We start from the raw sequence: 24138 nt of genomic DNA, 5'->3' as shown, positions 1-24138 counted from the left end.
ATAGCAATGTCTCTATGCGACAAGCAGCCCACAGAAATTTTGGTGACTTCTCTCCTAGATAATAAAGTCCAGAAAAAGCCCCATTCTGTGCTCCTTCTCACCCATTTCCAAGACCTAGGTAAATTCGGCTAGGAATGCCTGGGGTTCATAAGGTTCCAGCCAGAGACCAACAGTAAATTGGTGCCTGGGATCTGGCAAAGAACTGAGATAAAGGCGAGTGGAACCATAGGCTAAAAAGACAAAGCCAGCAACCCTAAATTCAAACCTTCCTTCTCTAAAACATCCCACTAATAAGTAGGCAAAACAAAATTAAGGAATTTTAAAACCCCATCAAGAAACAAAATTCAGGTACAGTTCAACAAAAAAGCAATCAGGAATTTGGAGAAAAATTACAAGCCTGTCTCAAAGACAAATCAGAAATCCCAGACTTAAGCAGAAAAGTAAAGCTGAGCCACTCCCAAGTCCCCCTCCTTTCTCAAGGAGATGAGAGGATGATTGATGCTTCAGTTTCCCCAAAAGCAAAGACCAAAGGAAATCATAGCCTCTGAGAATGTGCGAAGTTCTAAACTCAGGGCTCCAGATAGAAAACAATTAGCAAATGCCCCTGCAAAGCAAGTTTCATTGGCAGAACAAAATTGGATAGCTGTTCCAAGACACCAGAAAAAGAAACTTAAACTCAGTGTTTTTAGACAATGTAACTGTACATTAGCTCCCAAAGAACAAAGACTGTCTGACAAAAATCTAGAATTTTTGGCAGGAAAAAGCATCTTAATAATTTTTATTGCAGCTAAAGAATATAAAGAGAACTAGGAAATATGTTTGTACCTTTTAAAATCTGGAATCTCAGATTTCAGCTCAACCGTAGAGCTTCCAGTTTTAAATGCAGCCATTCTTAAGAAATCTCACACAAACTCTGTCTTAAAGAAACTACCTTAGAGAAACCTCTGAAAAAGTCAACATTGCAACGCTCACCCCCTAATCCTATATAGATAAAAGTCTAAGAATGATTAACCCTTTTCCATCTGTAGCAAGCAAAGAAGAGCCACTCACTTGGCCAGCACTGCCTCCTTGGAAAACAAAAAGGGGGGGTGGAGAAACTAATTCAAACCTTTTTCCTTTTATTTAGGTGCATGTATCAAACAAAAATGATCCAGTTTGATGGCCCCACCCTTTCAGGAACAGAAAGGAGAAGGGGGAGAGAATCTAACTCAATTTTTTTCCTTTAATGTAGGTGTGTCAAATAAAACATGATCTATGTTGTACGTATTATATCTCTGCCACTTAACAAACAGCTCAAAAGGTGGAAAAGTTATTGTGATATTTTGCATTCAATTGTTGTTGTTTAAAATCTTATCTCTTACACTCATCCCACATGGTCTGTCTACTTGAGACAATGATTAATTAACTAAATTGGATTCTGTACTGAAAGTGTACTTAGCCATATGAAACTGCAGCTCATATTGTTAACTCCACAGAAGTACTGAGTTGGAATGTTAGAATAAAACATTTTGTGTGTTTGGATTATGGGACAGCCACCCATGATCCAAAATGCATAGAAATGAGAATCTTTGAAAGACTTTGCTTGAAAAGAAAGATTAATGGTGATAGGAACGCAAAATTTAGCAATACAGACCACTCCAGTTAACTGGCAACCATGCCATACGTGTTCTATACTGTATATGCTCTGTGTTATGTCCTTGTTCCATGAACGTGCCCTCCCTCATGGAGAGATTTTTCATTGCCTTTATGGTATAAATTTTTGCATTTACTTGCTTAGTTTTAAGGCTTTCCTTTTTCTTAACCCTTTAAAGAAAAATGCCAATGTTTTGAAAATTTTGTCATTAGTTTTTGCTTTGTTTTTGTCTTATTTTCAGTTAGTGAAATGCCTTTTATTTTTCATTTTGCTTTTCTCCCATCAAAATGCTTGAATCGTGTGGTTATGTTTAGTCTAATTCATTTAATCCCTTTTTCCCTTGACTGCATTAGCCAAATAAACAAACAAAGAAAGGGGAGATGCGGGGAGATGCCCCCCCCCCATCATTAATCATTCAAGGAATCACTCACAGTAGCAAAAGTCCTTTTCACAGAATTTAAATCTACTCACTCTGCCCACCAGCCAGCAAGAGGAACCTCTCCCCTCCGCTCAGGTTTACGAATAATCAACTACCAGATTTAACTTGGCAAGAGCCAATCCCCTAATAACTTGGGGGAAGGGCCGCGCCTCTGTTCTTCTCCCCTCAGGTCCTGTCTGGCTCCGGGCAAGGCACGTTTGTCCCACCCATGGCCTGGCATCAAGGAGGGCCAACCCAATTCCCGAGATGGAAAAGGTGACCCTGAAGCAAGACCAACAGCCCCAGAGGTTGCTTCATCAACAAGGACAACCAGTCACCCCAGAAAACCTCTGCATTGCAATATTTGCAGTTATAAATGCAAATTCTACAGTCACAATTTTGTGCTTTCTCTGCTTCCTGTAACCTGTGGCGATTTGCTCTCCCTTGCCACACATGCCACAAGACCAGAACTTTTGGGAGAGACTGGCTTCAGCTGCTAACGTTTCTACTTTCTGCCTGAGTCAACATCAGGGGGCAGGAAGATTGCTGAGCTCCTGCTTGCTCCCTGTTTGCAAAGCCCCTGGACAATTTCTAAATGACTCTGGACTGGGACAATTCATGGATGCTTCCACCATCAAGCATTCCATGGGCCACAATTGGGGCCCTATCGTGAAAACCCTTCCCAAGAGTGCCTTTTCTTTCCTTTCTATGAATGTAACAACATTAATCATAACAACAATACTTGTGAACTGCTCCCATATAGAGGACATTTCTTACGATAATGCACACATATTGCTCCCCCCTGGTTGGTTTTGGACTTGTGGTCAAAGAACTTTCAATTATATCCCCGCAAACTTGACTGCGGGGACTGTGTGTTGTCTTAGTCGTTTAACTGTACTTTTGCCTCAATTGCCTCACCCCGTTCACTCTGGTCACGGCCACGCCCATCACACAACCATCCCTCTTGATTCATCATGTCGAAGTGATATCAGCTTTTCCCCAAAGCAGAATATGTTTCCCTTGTCCTTTCCCTCATAGGCCTCTCAGGCCTGGCAACTTACAATGCAAAGCTGTTTCAATCTTTCTGACAATTCTCACCTCGTGGTACTATAATTCAAACATTGATTGGTTTGCTTGTCTTTTCTTAGGTAGCTGTTTATTTCAATGTGTTTTAGGATTGTTAAGTAACTGTTGGCAAAAACGCCCTGCTTTTCCCCTACATAAGAAAAGTGCATTTGTCTTGTACAAACAATTGGGCCAGATCCAAAGCGCTGAGGGTGACCTCCGCAAGTTAGGAGAACCCAAGGCAAACAGTGCACCCAATTAAAAATTAAAGAAATAGAGGAGATGTTGGAGGGCCTGAGTGCCTGGGAAACGCTCGAGTACGGTGGCACACTGCCGGAAAAGGGTCTCTCACATTCCCCCAACTGACCTCTCCTTCCAAAGTGTAGTTTCGGAGAAACTGCTGACATTGCAAGACTCTCTGGCTCCAATGTGTGCACGTGCAAAGGCCAATTCCCCTGCTCAAATCCCCCTGTGCTCTTTGCCCCGTCCATTGTGTTGTGCTTCCCCCCACCCGCATGCCATGTTCGATCTTCCACCTGTAACTGTCAATAAAAGGGCTGGAAGGGAAGCAGGAAAGCAGAGTTGCAGAGTTGCTCCCTGCTCTCTCACTGGCCGAAACGACATGCTGCCTCCGTTGCTGTAAGGCAACAACTCACGCTTTCTTTCTTGCAGGCTCAAAGTTTAATGAGTTGTTTCAGGGAAGCTGCCGGCTTTCTAAGCTCTAAATCTACAGGGAAGCTGCCTCAAAAAGCAGCTTCCCTGTAGACTTAGAGCTTGCAAGAAATAAAGCCTGTGATTAGCATGCCCTCTATTCTATCAGTCAAGTCATTGATAAAAAAATATTGAATAGCACCAAAGACAGAACCCTGTGGCACCTCACTAACCTCTTCTCTCCAAAATGAAGATGAGCCATTAGTGATCACCCCCTGGATTCGATCAGTCAACAACTACAAATCCATCTAACAGTAGCATGATCTAGCCCACATTTTATTCCTTGCAAGAATATCACGGGGGTCTTACTGAAATCAAGGTATGCTACATCCACAGCACTCCTTGTGGATATTTTGTTACAGAACAGAATAAAATACCTGGTTACAGGACATAAGAATAAATGTACATGAAGTTCTTATAATTGCTTGCTTATGTGTAAATTTTACACCATTCTGTTCAATAGCGGTACATGAATATTTTCTTAACCAGTTGTTTGTCATACTGGCTCCAATAGTTAGTTACACAGAATTTTTAAATTTAATAATGGAATTATAAGAATTTGGGGAAAGTTAAACTAATCTCTGTGCCTAACTATGGAGTGGTTAATTCAATAAATATGAGAATTCTGTACTTCTAAGGCAATACATTTTCAGAGTTTATTACTATCAAATATTTAATAATTAAAAGTTTGCATATTTATATACACATTGGGGAATTCTTTAGCAAATAGTGGTTGACATAACACATCTACTTTATCATGCAAAATATACTAATCAAGGTACCGTAATACTGGAAAATTTCAGGTTTTGGCTCCACAGGCCAACAGACATGTTTGACGCAATTTCACAAGTGATATTACTCATACTTAAATAAAGACTGTAGCACTTGTGAATGCTGTACAGAACCAGAAGAACATTTTTGAATCACACACTTTCTAGTCAGTTAATTTTTTCATTCAATTTGTAGAAATAAGTGATACAAATCAATTTAACGATGTGCAAAAACAGCCATATTATTTTTCTCAAGTATTAAAGTCCAACAGAAGAACCACATTTAGACTAATGCACCATGACTCATTTTGCACAAACATATCACAAAAACTTAAAACAGTTTAATCGCCACCTATAAATCCTGGACACCACGTTAAACTACAGATGACCCCTCCTACCGCCAACAGCGCATGAAACCTGAACGGTTTTGAGGGGAAGTAAACTAAGAATTCAACCACCTTCCTACATGGTTCATCAAAACGGTATTTTAAGTCATTCCTATTTGTGAGAAAAGGAAGAGCAGTCTGACTAAAGGTGCAATCCTACACTCTAGAAGATACCTTCAGTTGTAGCAATAACGCTTACTGTTGAATAAATGCGCACCAGATCGGGTGGCGTTTCTGAAGCAGCTATTCATTTCCGCCCCCGCCCCCACCAGTGAAGCCAGCGTTTGTGCTTTTAGAGAGTTGTGGGCAGTGGTGGGATTCAAATAATTTAACAACTGATTGTTTACAAGCTGAATCCCACCACTAGTTGGGGATTCTGAAGTTCAGGGACAGTCTCCCGCCATTGGGGGGAGGGGGACGTGGTTCCTCCGTGTGCCTTCCAGAGACCTCTCAGGAGCCCACGCAATCTAGGCCTCAAGACTACAACACCTCACGGACTTTTCTCTCGCCAATGCCCCACCACGGAGCCAGAAGAGGGGAGGAAGCCCTCCCATGCAGCGTCCAAGCGATCGCCTCTCCCCCGCCACAACATTTTCAGGGGGGTGGGGCAGATGCGTTATCATGGAAAGCTCCAGCGCAACGAGAAAAAACGACGCCCCTGTAACTGTGGTGAGGGGGGACACGTGCGCCGCGCGTTACCTCCACAGGGCAGGAGCGCCGGCTCGCCTTGAGCCACCTCAGCACAGCGCTGGCGGCCACCTCCTCCCGCAGCACCAGCTTCAACACATCCTCCATCCCCACCTCCTAGAACGGCCGCTCTAACCTCCGCCTCTGCGCAGGCGCACGAAGCATGCCGCTCAAAACAGCAGGGGGACAGCCCAAACAAGCAACAAAGGAGGCGGGCCCTAGCGTCTTTCGAACTCCGGGTTAGCGCGCGCCACGCGGGCGGGGGCTCCAATAGAGGACAGAGAGGGAGCCAAGGGGGAGGAGGGGAAGTGCGCCTGGCTGTAGAAGGCGGGATTGGATCCCGAGGCGGCGCGGGCGCCGTTTTTTGGCAACGATCCAGCATGGGCGTGACTGGGAAGGCTCAGCCGCCCTCCCCCGGGACAAAAGGGGCGTGGATTGAGCCCCCTATTCGTCAGGGCAGTAGAGGGGTCGCGCTTTCCCGGGCCGAGGGATCGGGCTACGGGGGTTCCTCCTTGAGCAGCTCCCGGGCGTCGAGCAGGCGGGGATTGTGGGCGGTGTCAGGCTGCGAGGGAGGCGGAACCGCCGGGAGAGCGATCCCCCTTCTCCCGCCCCCATGTCAACAAGCGGGGCGCCTGCGCCGGGGGTTGCGCGTCTTTTCCTCTCATGCGCGGTATTTGCTTCCCGACCTGAGCCCGGGGTTTGGCCTAGAGCCGGCTGCGGCGGCGGCACAATAAGCGGGCTCGGGCGCCTCTTTCCGGGCCTCCTCCCGGCATCCACGGGACGCTCGGGATGGCCGACGACTCGCCCAAGCGGCGCAAGGCCAACTTCAACGAGGCGGAGACGGAGGTGCTGATAGAGCAGGTGCTGAAGCACGAGCAGGTGCTGTTCGCTGCCGGGCCCGGCAGGGCCTCCCCGGGCCACAAGCGCAAAGTGTGGGAGCTGATCCGGCACAAGGTGAACCCGGTGGCCGCCTGTCCCCGCGAGGTGGAGGACCTCAAGAAGCGCTGGCGGGACCTGAAGCGCCGCGACCGGAGCAAGCTCTGCCGCGTCACCCACGGCCCCGCAGGGCCCCTGCTGCCCCACCCGGCCTCGCTCGGCCTCCTCCTGCCCGCCGAGGACGGGTCGCCGCCCGACCACCTCCGATCCTACGGCGCCGGACTGCCCGCGCCCCAGGACGCGGTGCCCATTCTCGGGGGCATCGACACGCTGGACTTGCCGGGGGCTTCCGTGACGGACGTGGGTGAGTGAGGTTCGGTGGTGGCGATGGGCTCGGGCACCGCGGCATTGTGACAGGCTCGTTTTCACAACGCGCAATAAGCGTGCGACTAGTCGAGAGACTTGTGCGGTCTTTCCGAAAATCTTCGAGTAAGACCAGAGCGCGCCCCACTCCTTTCTTTGCAAACGAGCCGGTGGTACCGGTGGGGATCTTCTTTTTTCAAACGTTGCAAAGATGTAGGAAAATACAAGTTGCAGCATCCCTTTACTTTAGTGTCTAGATCAGTGGTTCTCAACCTGGGGGTCGGGACTCTTTTGGCGATCGAACGACCCTTTCACAAGGGTCACCTAAGACTCTCTGCATCAATGTTCTCCATCTGTAAAATGGATAGATGTTAGAGTTGGGGGTCACCACAACATGAGGAGCTGTATTAAAGGGTCGCGGCGTTAGGAAAGTTGAGAACCACTGGTCTAGATCGAGGGAAATAACTGTACCACTCTACATTGGTCAGAAGGTCACCTAGAGTCCTGTGTTCAGTTCTGATACTGCACTTCAAGAAGGATATTGATAAATTGGAACGTGACCAGAGGAGGACAACCAAAATCGTAAAAGGTTTGGAATCCATGCCCTACATAGAGAGACTTAGGGAGTTGGGGATGTTTAGTCTGGAGAAGCAAAGTTTAAGGGAGGACATGATAGCGATGTTTAAATATTTGAAGGGATGTCATGTCGAAGAGGAAGCAAGCTTGTTTCTGCTGCCTCAGAAACTAGGACACGGAGTAATGGATTCAAGGTGCAGGAAAAGAGATTCCACCTAAACATTAGGAAGAACTTTCTGACTGTCAGGGCTGTTCCACAATGGAATTTACTGCCTTGGAGAGTGGTGGAGACTCCTTCTTTGGAGGTTTTTAAACAGAGGCTGAATGATCATATGACAGGAGTGCTTTGATTATGTGTTCCTGCACGGCAGGAGGTTGGACTTGATGGCCTTTGTGGTCTCATCCAAATCTATGATTCTACTCTATTGACCAGAATTGCGCTGTGATAGTCCCACAGGCCTTTGGATATGAATTAGCTACTGTGAGTGTACCTTCCTATTAATAAGAGAGTATCAACTTCTCATTACCGATCCCCCCTTCCCTTTGCTGAAATGATGTGCTTGTGAATGGTAAGGAGAGAGAAAGGAGAAAGATCATTTTGCTTTCATTGTGAATTGTAGCAGGTAGAAACTTATTTTGGGTTCAAGTACCAGAAAACATTTTTTTAAAACCCTGATTTCTGTGTCACTTGAAGCTCAGAATGAGACACCTTGCCCATCTTGGGAACATAAATAATATTTTTATAAGTTCTTGGTTTTTGTCCTTAGCATTTCCACTTCAAACATGATCTTATAATGCCTGCCCCATTTGTTCTAGGTAAACTTGGAACTTTAAAGAGTATCTGTTCAAGGATGTTTCTAGTGCCAGGTTTGCCGCTAGGTGGATTGGAAATACTCCCACAATACCCCAAAAGGCCGGAGGGGGGGGGGCTTAATTGTTCTCCTGGTACTGTGTCACGTGATCCCCCCCCCCCCCAAATCACATCTATTCCCTCCAACAGTCTCAGGGTGGCATACATGAAGTTATCCCATTTAAATCATCTACCCAGGCCAAGTCCAGCCCACTGGAAGGCATGTTGTTCTACAGTAGTTGAGCCTATGTTCTGTTTAAATTGCTGATTCCTTCATCCCATGGATAAGAGTTCTGCTTGGCAGTTTCTACTTGGCAATTTGCTTGCCTGGGACAACTTAAGGAAAATGATTCTCACCGGCTAATTATGGACGGGAGAGCTTACCTCCTCTCTCCCCCGCCATGGTATCCGGCGTGCTCCTGAAGTGCTGTTGGTTTCTTCAGGAAAAACAGAGAGCAGGAGACATGCAGCAACTTCCTTGGATGCCATAATTTCCCCCTGTGTTTTTAGAAAGAATCTGGTGAGTCTTAGGGATTTCAGAATATTATGGCTGCTACAGATAAGACACATGGTTTACAATGTTGATGCTTACTGTAATATTCTTAATTTATCTAAACCAAAATTTGAATTCATGTTATACATAAAAAATTAAACTGGCACATTTATGAACTGCTTAGAATAAACATTTTTAAATGCTAGAAAACAGATTAGATTTGCATCCAGTTACTTGAAAATGAGCAAGCCAGCCTGTTATGTATGGTGAGGGACAGGGTCAATGTTAAATTTTACTTGTAGTCAAACTGCCCGTCATCAAAACTATATTATGCAAGCTGTACAAACACAGTTTTCAGTAGTTTATAAGTTCCCAAATACTGCTGCTATGTCACCAATATACTGCTAGTATAAATGAGGTCTGAAAATTGATTAGTGTGTGTTAAAAATATCACTAGTGAGTTTGTGCAGTGCGGATTTTGTCTCACTTGCCAGATAAAGACAGTGGAAAAACATTTAAATAGGGGTGCGCACTTCAAAAATTATCATTTAATTTTGTTTGGGAAACCTGGGAAGAGCATGATTTTTGTTTTCTTTAAATATTGGCACTTTTTGGAAAATTGTACTGGGAAAGGTTTGTTTTAATTAATATTAGGAGAATTATGGATACTCAAGAGTGATGTTTTTTCACTAGAGGACATATTTAATGTTACCTGCCAACTGAAGGCTGAATTTCAGTGGAAGCTGAGGAAATGTAGTAAATAACATTGTCTTGAGTGCAGTACTTGCAACATTTTATGTGGCCGTGGTTCAGTGTTGAGTCCACAAAGGTAATGAAATCTAAACTTTGCACTTGGTCCTTTCTCTTGTCTTTTCTTAGATTTGACAGAAGATCCTGGTCCATCCCACCAACCATGTCTAGAGAAGATAAATCTAAAAGAAGAGATAGTAGTGAAGGTAGTGGAGCCAGAAGAAAGCTCTGAGGACATGGCTGTGGTTCCTCCTAGCAATGAACAACTTCCTTTTTTGGGGATTCCAAATGGAGGCACTTGTGGGAAAGTAAAAGCTAAAACAAAAACTCAGCCCCATCCAGATCCAGATGAAATTACAGAGGAGGATCTATTGCAGATCCAGCAGAACCAGCTGCATGTCATCCAGTCTGGCTTTGATAGTATCAACCACAATCTTCGGCTGCTGCAGCAAGGCATGCAAGATCTCAACAACAGCCTCAGCATCATGGCGCATACATTAGTGGCAATAAAAAATGTCTATGTGAAAAATAACGCTGGCCCAGCCACATTTGCTACCATAGGTACTCAAACCACAGCAGGGTACCTGAGTCCTGGGTCCCCCTTGGTTGAGGACAGAGTCAGAGTACCGGTGGCTGGAAGTAGTAGCAGGAGCAGCAGCTGCAGTTCTAGCTCTATGTCACAAGACCCTGGCCCATCAGAATTTCCAAGGCCCCCACACAGACCCATTAAGAAGGAGCATCCAAACGGCTGCTACTATTTCTGTTTTGCAGATGTCTGAGACTTAACTACATGAAAAGAATCTGGTGATTTAAGAGAGGCTGTTCTGTATTCTTCTCCAGTAACTCATAATGGAGCAGACATGTCCAGCTGTTCTCTAGAATGCTGAAGACGTAAGAAAGATCTTCACTCCTATTGAAGACATGTCATGTGTAGGAGGCGTAACACTAGTTACAGCTGTTAGAGCCTAGTCCTGTGCACGTTTACTGAGAAGTCCCACCGAGATCAGCAGAACAAAATTCCAAACAAGAGTATAGGATTGTAGTAGTTATCGTGTAGCTTTTGCAGTTGATTGATTGATTGATGCCTTGAATATTACATCTCCCTTAGTCTTCTATTTTCCCCGTGGAGATGAGTCAAAATTTGACTTATCTGGCTCTTCCTGGTATTAATCTGACCATTAAAAGCGACAATACAGTATGAACGCATAACAGTAATATCTGGTGCAGAATATCATACAAGCTGTTGTGTTGTTTTTAGCAATCCAGACTGCAGATTGAGATTTAGTACTTTACTGTACTTTTATTAAAATACTACTACTGGAAAGATGTTTGGGTGAATAAGGGAGCATTTGAAGTTTAGCTTCTCTAGGGTATGAATCAGTGTACTGAGCCATGAGCCAAATGCTTGTAAGTTATCCTTGATTGCTCTTATTTTTTGTTGCTCATGTTCAGTTCCAAGGAATCTCCCCTCAAAAAAAAGACACACTGCTCAGAATCTGGAGCATGGTGGAAAGGCTGCCTTTGCTGCATAATTAAAAAGAATTTGCCAAAAAACAGTTCTGATGAGTGATGTTATCTTTTTGATATTTAATAATATGGGAAAGTCTGCTCACCACGGTGTCTATCTTTTGACACATTTTGAAAACACATTTCACATGTACTTTATCTAAATTTTGATTGAAGACCATCAAAGCTGCAAGATATAGCATCTTAAATCTGTATTTTCATTAATTTTAATAACATTTACCCTTACGATTTGACAGCCCACAAATCATTGTACTGCATTTTTTTGCCTACAAATGTGGGAAGAAGCCGGCATGTTTTCTTGTGCTGGCAGTGCAGTATGACAATACGGGAATACTGAACCACTTCACTGTGCCACTATGTATATTTGTGACTGTAGAGCTTTATCTCTGCATTTTAAACATTTGCCATCAGTCTCTTCAATATGTTTGTAGGGGGAAGTTTATGTTCTATGCATATTACTAAGTGAAAGAATCAAGGCATTTGAGAACTGTTTTTACTAAAATATTAATGTAATTTAATACTTCTCACAAGTTTTTTTTATACTACCGGTTTTAAAGAGAAAGTCTGAAGCGTGTGCTTTTAAAGTTCATTTCTACAATATTCTATTTCAGTAGGGGGAAAGCTGTGGAGAAGCCAGCATTCTTTTCAGAGGTGGGAGTCATCTGGCCATCCATCCAGCTAAGGGAGCATGTGACCTCAGGAGAGGTAGCTATAAAGTCGGTGAGAGAAAGTGCTACATTATAGGAGGTGTGGGCAAATCCAAATGTAGTATGCACTGCCTGGAGGTATCAAGTTCCAACATTTAATTTGCTTGAAAACCAACATTTAAAGACCCAACAATTGAGATATCCCTACTTCATTTGTAACCTTATTTTTCTAACAGTAAGCTTTCAGCAAGGCAGGGGTTTAAATCTTAATATTGTAAAGTAATGAATTACTAGGGTTAATTTTTGTAAACGTAATAGATGTGTGTACATTAACAGAGAAACTACATTGTACTGATCCACAGGCAAGAAAAGATTTGCCTTGAAAGTGTTAGCAATGTAAATTAATCATGTTCTGAAATACTCCATAATGCAAAAGTTACTGCCATTTTGATTGAATTTTCTGTTTTATGAAGCTCCTTTAACCTCTCTTATCTCATTCAAATCCATATGAAATTATATAAACAATAAGATCACTTAAATGTTGTGGGGGAAACTGAAAAATTGGGCATTTTTGGCATATAGCACAATTTTTATAAATGTAATGTACTGCAGGATCCATTTTGCTCTTCAAGGAAATAATATCATTACATGGTGGTGGAAAGTGCTTTCAAGTCACAGCCAACGTATGGTAACCCCCACAGGGTTTTCAAGGCAAGAGACCCTCATTGCCTGCCTCTGTGTTGTAAGCCTAGACTTCCTTGGCAGTTTCCCATCCAAATATTAACTGGCCAATTCTGCTAAGCTTCTGAGATCTAATGACATCAGGTTAGCCTGGGCTATCCAAGCCAGGCCATTATTACATACAGATTTGTTTTTGAAAGAAAGCCCTTCATTGTTTCACTCTACAGGATAGAATTTATCTGCAGAAGGGATTTAATTATGATAAATACATAGGATATTGGCAATGTTCTAATAGCAACCTGTGACCCTATCTGTGAATACCTAAATCTTGGGGTAAATTCCAAAAAAAAGCAGTGTAGACAACACTCTTACCTTTGAGCTGGCAGTGGCCACTACTTCAGGGATCCTCTCAAAAATACCAGAAGCGGCTCTGGGCCCAGCAGCAGCAGACACTGGGAGCAGCTCCTGACCATGGTGACAGTAGGCACTCTGGACCTGGCCGTGGCAGTAGACATCCAGAGCAGCTCCTGGCATCTGTCACAGCAAGGCCCAGAGCAGAGCTTAAGGCTAGTGGTGGAGCCCAGAGCTGTGATGGTTGGCAAAGAGATGAGATTCCCTCCCTACTTGTAGATAACAGAATATAGGAAATATATCAGTTTGCAGCTTTCCCACAGTTCCAAGCTCCCTAGACTCAGGCTTGAAACTTTCAGGTTCAGGCTCAACACAGGTTAGATGGGATAGATTTCCTGATTTTAAAAAAATCCTCCTGGTTACTCTGTTTATTTGTGTTCCTAATGTAGGTGGTAAGTCTAGTCACTTGTAGCATTTTTTCTCTTTTTCTTTAGAATTAATTTATGGTTGTAAATCTAGCCAATCACCTCCTCCATGCACCACTGCACATTGGTTTGGGCATTGGCGAAAATACTATGGAAAGTCAGTGCTACCTTAGAGGTGGGCTGTTCGAACAATATTTTGATCCTATGACTATACAATGGAATAAATGGGGAACACATTTCTCTTCTTCATTTTGCAGCAGAGCTGTATGAATAGGAACCAGGGACATCCAACACATATTTTAGTGGGGAATTTTTTACCCTCCTATTGTTTGTATGTCAGTAATTGACAGTCTATGCACAAATCATTTAACACTTTAAATGGACCAAAAAGGAGCTAAAGACTAATAATGACAGGAAAAAAGTATTACTAGAACCTTGATAGGTTTTTTAAAAGCAGGAAATAACCCAGGCAGAAATGTCTTCCCTTATGTTTCTGCTGTAAAAAAATTATATTAAATTGCTGTATTAGCCATCAACATTTCCAAGCTGATCATTTGCAGATCTGCACCACTGTCTTCAGCATCAAACTTTCATTTTCAGGGAAACAATGATTATCAGCAGCTGCACTGAACTATAATAAAAATGCTTCCAGGAAAAATATGTTTGGCAGAGTTCCTTAAATAATGACATTACAAATAGAATCCAAAGTCCTGTTCGCATGCTGAATGATTTTTATTTAGAACCAGTTTATAAAAATAAAATACAAAATAATTTGAAAACAAAACTTAAAACATTTACAAAGCTTTGATATGATACAAATGGGGAAAATAAATAACTATACCTTTATGTACAAATTACTGTTACAAAGACACTTACTATTCAGCCACTATCTCAGGCTCTTCAATGCCTGAGCAGAATTATAAATTAATTTTTAAAAATTAAATTGAATTTTGGAAACAAAAAACCCTATTGGAATAGTCGATTATACTAAGTTAGTTTTCCAGATCAAGTTCCTACCTAAATTCATCACTATAAACGTTATCCTTATGCTGAACGTTTTCTTAGTAAATATTTATTTTAAATTTTATTTAATTATTTTGTATTAGTACCCCCAGCTTAGGAGGTTGCTCCTTGTTTTAAAGCATTTATTTCCTTTATTTTTGGAGACTTGTAAAGCAGTAAGAGGAAGCAGGGAATCCAAATATAAAACATGATCAGTATTAGTGACTCAGTAAGAAAGATATTTGGAGAAGACACTTATGGCCCAATTCGGGGGGGCAGGTAAAAGGAGTTGTGGAGGTGGCAGGAACCTGTGCAAGCAAATTTGCCCTTCTCAAAACACTTATCCTAGCAGAGGGGCAAATCCGGCAGCAGATGGTTGCTGCAGCCCTCTACAACAGCCAGATATGGCGCTCCTGCGCTCCCGCTGGCTCTGCCTAGGGTAGCAGGGGTGTTCTGGAGGCATGGTCAGAGGTGGAGTCAACCATAGTCATCTTCCACCCCAACTTTGTTCTGGGGTATCTGTGCCTGGGTAAGGGTGGCGCAAGCCCATTGAGCCCAATGAAGGGCTTTTCAGCAGTAAGAAGGCGGGGTTGTATCTTGCCTCCCCATGTTGCCAACAAGCCCTCTGAAGGCAGCAGGGCACTGCCACAGTGACACTGTCCCTGGCCGCCCCGGGGGTCTGGATTGGGCTGTTAGAAATTCATTTTCATATCAGTGAACAGCAGCATGCAGTGGAGATTGGAGGATTACATATATGCAGGGATAGTTCTGCAGGATTTGAGAACCTATGTTCAGTGGGTTGCATCTTTTAGCACAAGGTGTATTCTGCTGTGCACTGGCATGATGTGCCTCCCTTAACTGGGTGGAAGTGGTAGGATACAATCCTATGCCTTTTTAAAAAGATAGCTTTTCATCTGTTGCTAGTAATCATTAATGTCTGGTATATGAGCCTGGCAGACCTGAGAAGACTTCTTCTATCACTTTCAATTCTGGACTTAAGGGTTCCTGGGCACACTGACCACTTAACCTCTTCTGAGATGATATGCACATGTCCAACCAATTCGACTGGGGCTGCACTGGACAACAGGGGTCTTTGTTATCAGCAACAGAAAATTACTTCCCTCGAGCAGCAGACATTATAATAAACATTTTATACTGGCACCACAAGCATTCACTTTTTAAGAGAGAAATCCTGTTCAAATGCAGCTACCTTTTCTCAGAGCTTTTTGTTTATTCCATGTGTGAAGAAATGACCTGTGGTCTGAAGGGACACTTTAACCATTTTTTTCCATCTGGGCAGGAGGGAGATGGAAGACATTTCAATTTCTTGCCTGCTTCACCTCAGCCATCTTTTTAGAAATGCAGATGAGCATACCAAGGGATTATCAAAGTGGGATGGGACAACCCCCTCTTCAAGAGTTTTGCCTGCAGTATAACATAATGTAGCAATATGCAGCAGAAAAGTGTTTAACAAGCTCCAAGTTAAATCCAAATAGTAACATATGAAAACCCCAAAATGTGAAATCTTTAAATCCACATATATTGATGTACCAGAATCTCTTTTACTGAACTGGCATTCCAATTAAAGCATGCTCTAATGTTCTACTGTTGTCTCTACTTCTAAGATCAAACTATAACCCAAACTCCTGAATCTATGGAACGATATAGAAGTTTTAAACATAATAGAGCACACCACAATTCAGAACTTCCTCTTTTTGCATAACAGTATTTTTTAAAAAGTTTGCTTATGTCCAATTATTGCAGAAAAGGAAAAAAAGTATCTTTATCTACAAGCCAACTGAGAAGAGCTTCATAAAAAGCTAGCCTAAGCCGCAGAAGCTATACTGCAGGATTTTCTAGCACTAAGGGTTGCCCATTATTATTTTTACTAGACACTTTGTTACAAGAAAGGACAGAGATCAAAACCATTGTAAAAAGTGGAAAACAGCATTCACTAGATAAACAAAAAAGCCAAGACCAACACACAATAAACTTCTATATACACACACAGCCTGCTGTGATAATTATATGAATGAATACTGTATAGGCAACAGGTTTGTCTAAGACCACGTAATGTGTATTGTTCCTTTTCAGTCTCAGTGCCAAACTACATTCAGTGCAAGAGTTCTGCAATTATATCTTGCTGTTTTAATGTTTTATTTAGAAGCTGGGTAGAAAGTTCCTGGGAGCAAAGGGAATTAGCCCTGCTCTGATGCTGCTGCTTTCCTTGTACAAATTACCCTGATACTGGTATTTTCCTCAGCAAAGCAAGCAGCAGCTGTGGGGAGGGGGTTAGACTGGGAGGACAGATCAAGTGGGAGCTCTTAACCACCAGCCCCTTCCCCAGGGCCACTGCTTCAATCCGATTTGAACACATACTGCAGTTGCTTAGAAATGTTAAGAGATATCATCACCAATTTTCCATGGAACTTGGTCTTTTACTCTGTTTATTTACTAAAGACCATTTTTGTAGGACTGTGAGAATTCCTCTGATGCAGAAGAATAGAAATTTGGAGAAAGTTGTGTTTATTTGTATGTCACTTCTCTATACACTTTTCAGTGGAACATTAGAACACACACACAAATAGACTCAAATACCCAGTTTAAGGCCCAACCCACTCAACCCACTCACTTTTTATCATACATAACTTACTCATTGGCAAAAAGAGCTGGCAGCACAAATAACCAAAAGCAAAAAGTTTCCCTCCTTTGCCATTTTCTCACCTTTTATTTTGAAACAACTGAAGGGATTAGGCAACATACCATAAGTTCAGAGAACTGTGGGCAGTCTTTAAACAATTAGGAGATCATCGGTCAACTACTGCAGCTTCTGTAGTCTTACCTTTCATATCACAGTTAACCAATATATTCGGGGAAAGGTGCTTATGCACCACAGCGGTCTGAACCTACAGATGTATGCAAGTATTCCTCAAACACATTCTCACTAGTCTTGGATCCTTTTGAAGCTGCCGGGGAAGTTGCAAGGAGCAGGCATTGTGTGAATCCTTTTACCATTTTTCGAGGTTAAATGAGACAATCCTTAGGGAAATCATTGCAACTTACGAATAAACCATTTGTTCTTAGTACCCCCAGACAGCCAAAGGATCCAAGAGAGCCACCTGCCCTCCGAGCAAGGTTGGCAAGGAGTTCTGTGCCAATTGACCTGGAACTGGCCTTCCCTGAACACAAATACAAAATCAGAACATCTACAGAAAATGAAATAGCAGCATATTGATTTTGGGATAGCAGCATGTAGCTCGTGGCCTTAAGTCTGCAGAATGCTCTACACCTCTATTTCTCAGTTGTGTCAATGGGAATGGACTCTGCTTTGCAGAGTTGAGCATATAAAAGCAGCAAGATCATTTTATCCTTCACCTTTGCCATTAAGCCAAGTGGCTTATGACATTGTTTATTCTAGACATTTTCTTCCAGAAAATTCATTTTCAGCAAATAAAATAAAATGTGCAAATATTATGTTAAACTAAAGGAGGATTTACAACTGCAGGCACAGTTATCACTATCCCGCTTAATTCAAAGAGTAAAAAAAAATCTCGGCATTAAATCTGTATTCTGATGCCTATGTGAGCAGAATTAGGGTCCTTTGTTTTCCAGAAACAATTAAAGTGAAGCACCACCTATCCAGAGTTACAGGAGGATTACCACTGCATCCAGAGAAGGCACTGCTTGTACTTGTGTCAGGACAGAGTCCTGTCATGCAGCATGATAGAAATGCCACTTCTTTCTTGGTTTCAAACAAAAAAAATCAATGGGGAAAGGAATTTATAAAAATTCAATGTGAATATTTGCCCAATAAAAATACACTTCATGTTTTCCTGTTACATTTCTCTAATACAGATACCCCTTCCATAGACTGCACGAGCATCATCGGAATACAACGTTTATTGCCACCTATGCAAAAGCTGCTACAGATAGTATAATTTCCAGCTGCATTGACTTCCCACATGACTAAGTTACATTGGTGGCTGGTTACCTTGCATCCTTTACATGATACAGGAGCCAGCGTTCTAGATATTGCAAAATATGATGGTATTTAAGAATATAAGAGCTGAGAATGCCTGTAAAAATCTATTATTCTGAAATGTTAGTCATCAATGCTATAGTTAAATTTGTGAACCACACACCTTAATATATAACCCCCAAACTATGCATTCTTTAAAACTGCAAAAATCCTATAAAGAACAGTTTGGCAAGAACCATACAAACTCCCTAGATAAAGGGAGACCCCAACAGAACCAGTGTTGTAACAACTGAGACAACCTATACATCTGTAACACTCATTATTTGTTTAGTAGAGTTATCTCAGAAATAAATATGAGGTTATATTTAAGAATGGTTGATGTATTCCTATAGAATGTCACTGGCTACATGCCCTTTTACATGGGGAAGAAATCTGTTCAGAAAGAATTATACAGCTATTGCTCACCCTGGCTTAGTAGATGCAACCACATTTCTGCCTATTCATTATGGTATTATCTTTCCATACTTAAGATTTGAGATTTATTTTCAAGAGAAAGTACACCAATAATTACAATTAATTCCATGAAGTTATGGTTTTAATTTTTTGACCAGGGCCTAGCTCCTATATAGCTAACGTTGTTGTAATCAAGTTTAATTCACAATACCATTTGGGTATGACAAAAGTTATGTAGAAACCAATGAAAGAAATGGAAAAACAAAACCACAGCTTAAGACGGGGTTGATAGCAATCCACTGTGCTACTTTAAAGCTTCATTAGTAAACCAATGGCTTTTAAATCACTATTAAAGCAGTGTTTGGCAAAGTGACACTAAAACAATTGTTAACAACCACTGCATTAAACTACACCGGCCTCATCCTGTGCCTTCCACAATTACCATTCAGTGTGGCCTATTTCTTTTTGCACTTTTACAGTTTGGAAAGAAATACAAACATATTTCAAATAATATTGTTGGAACATTAATTTAGAGTACACATACAATATGTATAACAATATTTTCTGCAACATTCTTTTAAAGTGAATGCATAGGATAGATATTCATTGGTCTTTGACAGGGCAGCGGGAAAATAAATCTTTGGGGCTATTCATCTCCCTACATGCATGTTCTTAAATATTGATACTCTTGACATGTTCATACAAGGGACTCTTGTGTAAGAATCACTCCCTTGGATTCAGTGTAAAATATGAAAACTGTAAATGGTTTAAATTAATCAGAAGCAAAGGAAAAGGTTGATCAATTTTCTAAAAAGGACTACAGGACCTGGGTAAATAAACACCATACAATGCCCCAGTGAAACATCAAATAAGGATGGAATATTTATACCTCATTTTCATCATGGGTAGGTATTTCATATGAACACACCTCATAGGCTAATACTTGTCCACTACATGGTTGATTTAAGTATACATTATTGACCTCATGAAATATGACCTGGGACCACTCATGTATTATTCCAAAAGGGACACGAAAGGAAGAGTACTTCAAGTTGATCTGTTTTGGTTAGATGAAGTTGGGATAACTTTTTTAGGTACATGTATCATTTTATGTCTGGCAGTACATGAAGAACATGTTTCATGGGAATGGCTGAGCTGAAAGACCCAACACATTTTCATAAGATATAACAGTCAAAAAATGCACTGTCCATGAGAGATTCCAAGGGACCTCAGTAACTGATTTTCAGAAATCAGAGGAAAAGGGAGAACTGGCAAGAGAAAGGGTCAAACAGAAAATATAAACATTTATTTGGGGCACCTCCCCCTTCCTTCTGTAGCCAATGGCACCCACCCAAAAGCTACTGTAGAGAATCAGGAGATTTTCAGCCCCATATGAAGGGGTAAATTCAGGGCGTAGATATTTTAATACATACAAAGAATGTTTTGGGATATGGTTGATGGACTGAAATTGGATGTGGGATTCTGATGAAATCACACAACTTCCCTCTTGAATAAAATGCCTTCTACCCTTACAAGCAGCTGTTTAGTTCCACCCTTTTGAATCCTATTAATCCATTAGGTATCTGTCACCATCCAGTGTCACAAAGAACAGTGGAGCCTGAAAGAGTCTCATTATGGGATGGAAGGATGTGAGGCAAGATGTAAAGACAAAATCATGGTCACACATCCTACCAGGCAATCAAAGAAACAAGTTTGTCAGATGCCTTGCACTTCATTTCAAATATTACAAATACAGTGGCAAAATTGATACAAAACACTTGCAGAGCAATTACCACCCTCCAAACCTGAACTCAGACAGGAAGAGCATTCAGCTTTGTGCATGCCAGGAAATGGGAGCTGAAAGACTACATTCAGGCAAACGAGAAAGTACTGCATTGTTTATGGTCCACAGCGTTACAAATGGAAAATGAGAAACAGTAAGGAAGTTTATAGAAGCATATGTATATATATTTATAAATATTTATAATATATAATTTACCATGAGACATGCAATTATTAGTATAGCACCTATTATACATTATAATACAACAGAATAGATCTTTTTAATCGTACAGTTTGAGAAACAGCAGGTATGCTCTCCCTATTGCATTCCTCTGTAGTGTTTGAAACCTGAATGCAGCTAAGGTTCCACACTGTGCTACATTACTTATGGGAAACAATATACACATTTAGGAGTAAAAAATTTCAACACATTCTGACAGAACAGGTGAAATTCAGTGCAGCTTCAATGCAGCATTAGAAATGCATTAGCTTGGAGAGAAAGTATTCCCTTTTCTATCCAAAGATACTATTTTGGCAGCAAATGAAATGTAAATAAAACATTTTTTTTTAAAGTATGCTAGCTACAGGCACAGAACTATAACAAGCAGATCAGCAATTGCCCAAATCCCACCCCCTCCCCCACCATACCTGAATCCAACCACACAGTTATAGACTTAAAAGCACCTGAGCTTCCTTACTGGGGGCTGCAATTTCTGCACCTCTGCAGCCCACCAATCTTCTCCCAACCCATTTCCTAAGGGATCAGCAAAGCATTAAGGACAGCACAAAGGACTAAGCAGAAGCTTGCAGAGGGAGGGCAAAAATTACCGGAAATCACTATCCTCCCTTAAGATAACTTAAATGCCCCAAAGTCTCTGGAATGTGTGGTTGGATACAGACCACTTCCCCCTAAAACAAGTACCCATTCAGCGAGGTGGATGTATCCGTTTTAAAATAATTCCTTTTTAATTATTCCAATCCATTATCCATTTCTGGATGTAGCAAATGAAGTTGTTCCTTTAAGTATTATACAATAAGTGTTAAGTATATTTTGGGAAACCCATCAGCTATTGACCATATTCAGATATTTTGAGGGAGTGGAAGACAACTCTAAAACAAGAACCAACATTATAATGTCCCTAAATGGGGCCATACTTATGGATAAGGAAATATATATACCTATATTGTAGGACCACAGAAATATTGGCTACCAGCCTCCAAATGAGCATGTGCGATAGCTTGTCAAATACTCAGTAGCCACATGGGCAAACTGGGGGAAGGAGCAGGCACATGCATTCTTTCTCTACAATACAGGTTTAAAGACACTGACCCATAAGAAATAGCTCCACCAGTTGCCTTATAGATTATACCATCAAATATTATCTCCCAGATTCTGAGGAAAAAAGGAATTCTGTTTTCCCAATCATGTACAAGCTGTGTAGTCATGTTTAAGCAGATTAAAGCTCCTAGATTTCAATTCTCAAGTAAAAAGTCCAAGTGTGTAAACATTTCTACTCTTCTTCAGCACTATTACATTGAAGAAGGGAGTTACAAATAAGGTAAATGGACTTGTCCCTGATGAGTAAATCCTAGTCAGTTTTAGTAATGCCTCGTCCTTTGTACCCTGAGAAGCCTTTGTACACTCTAACAAATGCTGCACCTGTAGTAATGCTGCAGAGTCCAAGCGCTCCTCTTCTTCTTCAACTCAGGCTATGACCATCATCCCTATAATTTATCATATGGTGGAGCCCTGGAGGAAAATGCCATGGCTCCAACAACTAACATGTAGACAAATAATCAAGTTGTCATAGGCTCAGGATCTGAACAGCAGCAAACAGATTATTAATGAGCCACTAAATGCGAGTACACAAAATCCTTCGCAGAAAATCTGAACATTGATGCCTGCTTGTACTTAAATAAGTTTTAAATTCATTGATTTAGTCCTGTTTGTACTTAAATAAGTTTTAAATTCATTGTTTTAAATGAATTTATATGCATTAACTGTGCACCAAGTTGCAACCCATGTCAAATATTTTGTAATAAAAGACATAGGGTTTGTTTTGTTTAGCTGCTTGCTTCAAAAGGAGGGAAACATAAGCCATGGCAGGACACAAACAACATGGCAGGAGATAACTTGGAAACAGATGTATGAAACCCACCATTAAAAATACAGACATCCAAGAATATTGCTGTTCCAAATAATGTGCTTTTTAAAAACTACAAACACACAGCTGAATAGTACCTCAGATATAATGGTGTCATGATGAAACTTAATTGTTTCAGGTTTTGTAACATTCCTTGAGAAAAAGCCTTACATAATCAGGCTGTGTACTTTTAATAAGCAAAAAAGGGGAAAAAATTAAAACCTTATTTTAAGCAATAAACACTCACCTCAAGGGCAATGTTTGTGAATGTTTCAAACATTTTGGACAATCTGGATACCCCATCCCTGCCCTTTCAACTTCCCTGATCTGCTTGTCACCTGGCCACTCACGTACTAATAAATAATTTATCACAGAGTTGCTTTTCTTTGAGAGTCAGGATGAACACTGATTTTGAAGACTTTTTCTTTGCTTAAATACACAGTACACGGACAGAACATGCATCAGATTAAGAAAGGGGGATTGAAGACCAGACAAAACTCAGTTCCTATCTGCTAAGTTTACTAGCAGATTTGTTCTTCCCTGTGGGCGGTTTAACGATAGAGGAGTGGTGGCAGGAGCCACTAGAACCTTTCAGACCGTTCTTGTTAGATTTGCTGTAGCAGTGCTCTTGTGGGCAGGATCTCCTGGATGATGAAGACCCTGAAAGACTAGGAGGCGATTTACTCCTTCCGAGATGGGGAGATGAACTCCTCTGGTCATGGTGAGGCCGCCCACTTCGGGATGATGAGGAACTGGCAGTACGGGGCAAAGAAGAGCTCCTAGGAGAGGCACTGGGACTGCGTCTGGGAATGACTGGGCTTTTGGGTGGAGTTTTGGGACTATGTGGAGAACCTGGACTCTTACACTGGGAAGAGCTCCTTGGTTTTTGAGATCCGTTCTGCAGGATTTGAGCCAGGCGAGAGATCAGGTCTGAATCTGAGCTGCTGCTTCCTAGCACTTTGTATCTGCGCAACCTTGAAAAAAAAAGGAATGAGTTACTTCAGTAACATAATATCCTAGTAAAAATAAATTGTTAACTACTAGCAGTAAAGTCCATTGTACGAATAAATAGAACAGGCTCTAGAAAACTGTTGGTGGGTTAACAGCATCCACCAAGAGGGTCAACGCCTCCGGCCTTTCCTCCCCACGTGGACCCTCAATTAACCACAGATAATGAAAACCCAGCCTAATTATTCAATTCAAATAGAATAGGCTCTCCTTTCTCAGATTCCCCGCCCCTCCCCCACACAGGCTCCCCTAACTTTGCAAATGCGCTCTCTTTTCTTAGTTCCACCCCCCACGTACACACACAGGATCCCTCAACTTTGCAACGGGCTCTTCCAGCTCAGCTGCAGTTTGACAGAGTTTGTCCTCAGGCAGGATGTTCTTCAAAGTTCATCACAGGTACCTAGCCCTGATAGGCAGAAGCATACTGTGGGGGCAGAAGGGGAGTATGGCTTCTTCCTACACCTTTCAAGGCTTGTAACCACCAGGAGGGAGGAGTGGAATATGGGTTCACGCAGCAAGGGCTGATCAGCAGTGTAGTCCTTGCCCCTCCAGGTGGTCCTA

The 24138-nt window shown here is 41.8% G+C and overlaps 3 protein-coding genes across 6 annotated transcripts in view; 1 reads left to right on the top strand and 2 right to left on the bottom strand.

The window, feature by feature from the left end:
• CDAN1 (codanin 1) overlaps positions 1–5840 on the bottom strand; it is a 46394-nt gene extending 40554 nt beyond the window's left edge. The window contains exon 1 of the mRNA XM_048484142.1: positions 5683–5840. Within this exon, the coding sequence (XP_048340099.1) occupies positions 5683–5778 (96 nt within the window). The 5' untranslated portion in view covers positions 5779–5840. The remainder of the gene's footprint in view (positions 1–5682) is intronic.
• A 59-nt stretch (positions 5841–5899) lies between these two features.
• LOC125426052 (myb-related transcription factor, partner of profilin-like) lies at positions 5900–11623 on the top strand. Its single transcript, XM_048484143.1, has 2 exons — positions 5900–6910; positions 9708–11623. The coding sequence occupies exons 1-2, from the start codon at positions 6460–6462 to the stop codon at positions 10355–10357; spliced, it is 1101 nt and encodes a 366-aa protein (XP_048340100.1). The 5' UTR covers positions 5900–6459; the 3' UTR covers positions 10358–11623.
• A 2299-nt stretch (positions 11624–13922) lies between these two features.
• TTBK2 (tau tubulin kinase 2) overlaps positions 13923–24138 on the bottom strand; it is a 74775-nt gene continuing 64559 nt past the window's right edge. For all 4 annotated transcript variants that reach the window (XM_048484133.1, XM_048484136.1, XM_048484135.1 and 1 more), the window contains one exon: positions 13923–23543. In XM_048484133.1, coding sequence (XP_048340090.1) covers positions 23075–23543 — 469 coding nt within the window. In that variant the 3' untranslated portion in view covers positions 13923–23074. The remainder of the gene's footprint in view (positions 23544–24138) is intronic.

This window comes from Sphaerodactylus townsendi, linkage group LG02 (genome assembly GCF_021028975.2).
Source record: "Sphaerodactylus townsendi isolate TG3544 linkage group LG02, MPM_Stown_v2.3, whole genome shotgun sequence".
Classification (NCBI taxonomy): Eukaryota; Metazoa; Chordata; class Lepidosauria; order Squamata; family Sphaerodactylidae; genus Sphaerodactylus; species Sphaerodactylus townsendi.
This window is presented reverse-complemented; position numbering and strand designations above follow the sequence as displayed.

Excerpts from the sequence above, each read along its gene's own strand:
- LOC125426052 (XM_048484143.1), top strand. The coding sequence starts at position 6,460 with ATGGCCGACGACTCGCCCAAGCGGCGCAAGGCCAACTTCAACGAGGCG. Across the intron at positions 6,911-9,707 it reads GGCTTCCGTGACGGACGTGG|ATTTGACAGAAGATCCTGGT; the intron begins GTGAGTGAGGTT and ends GTCTTTTCTTAG.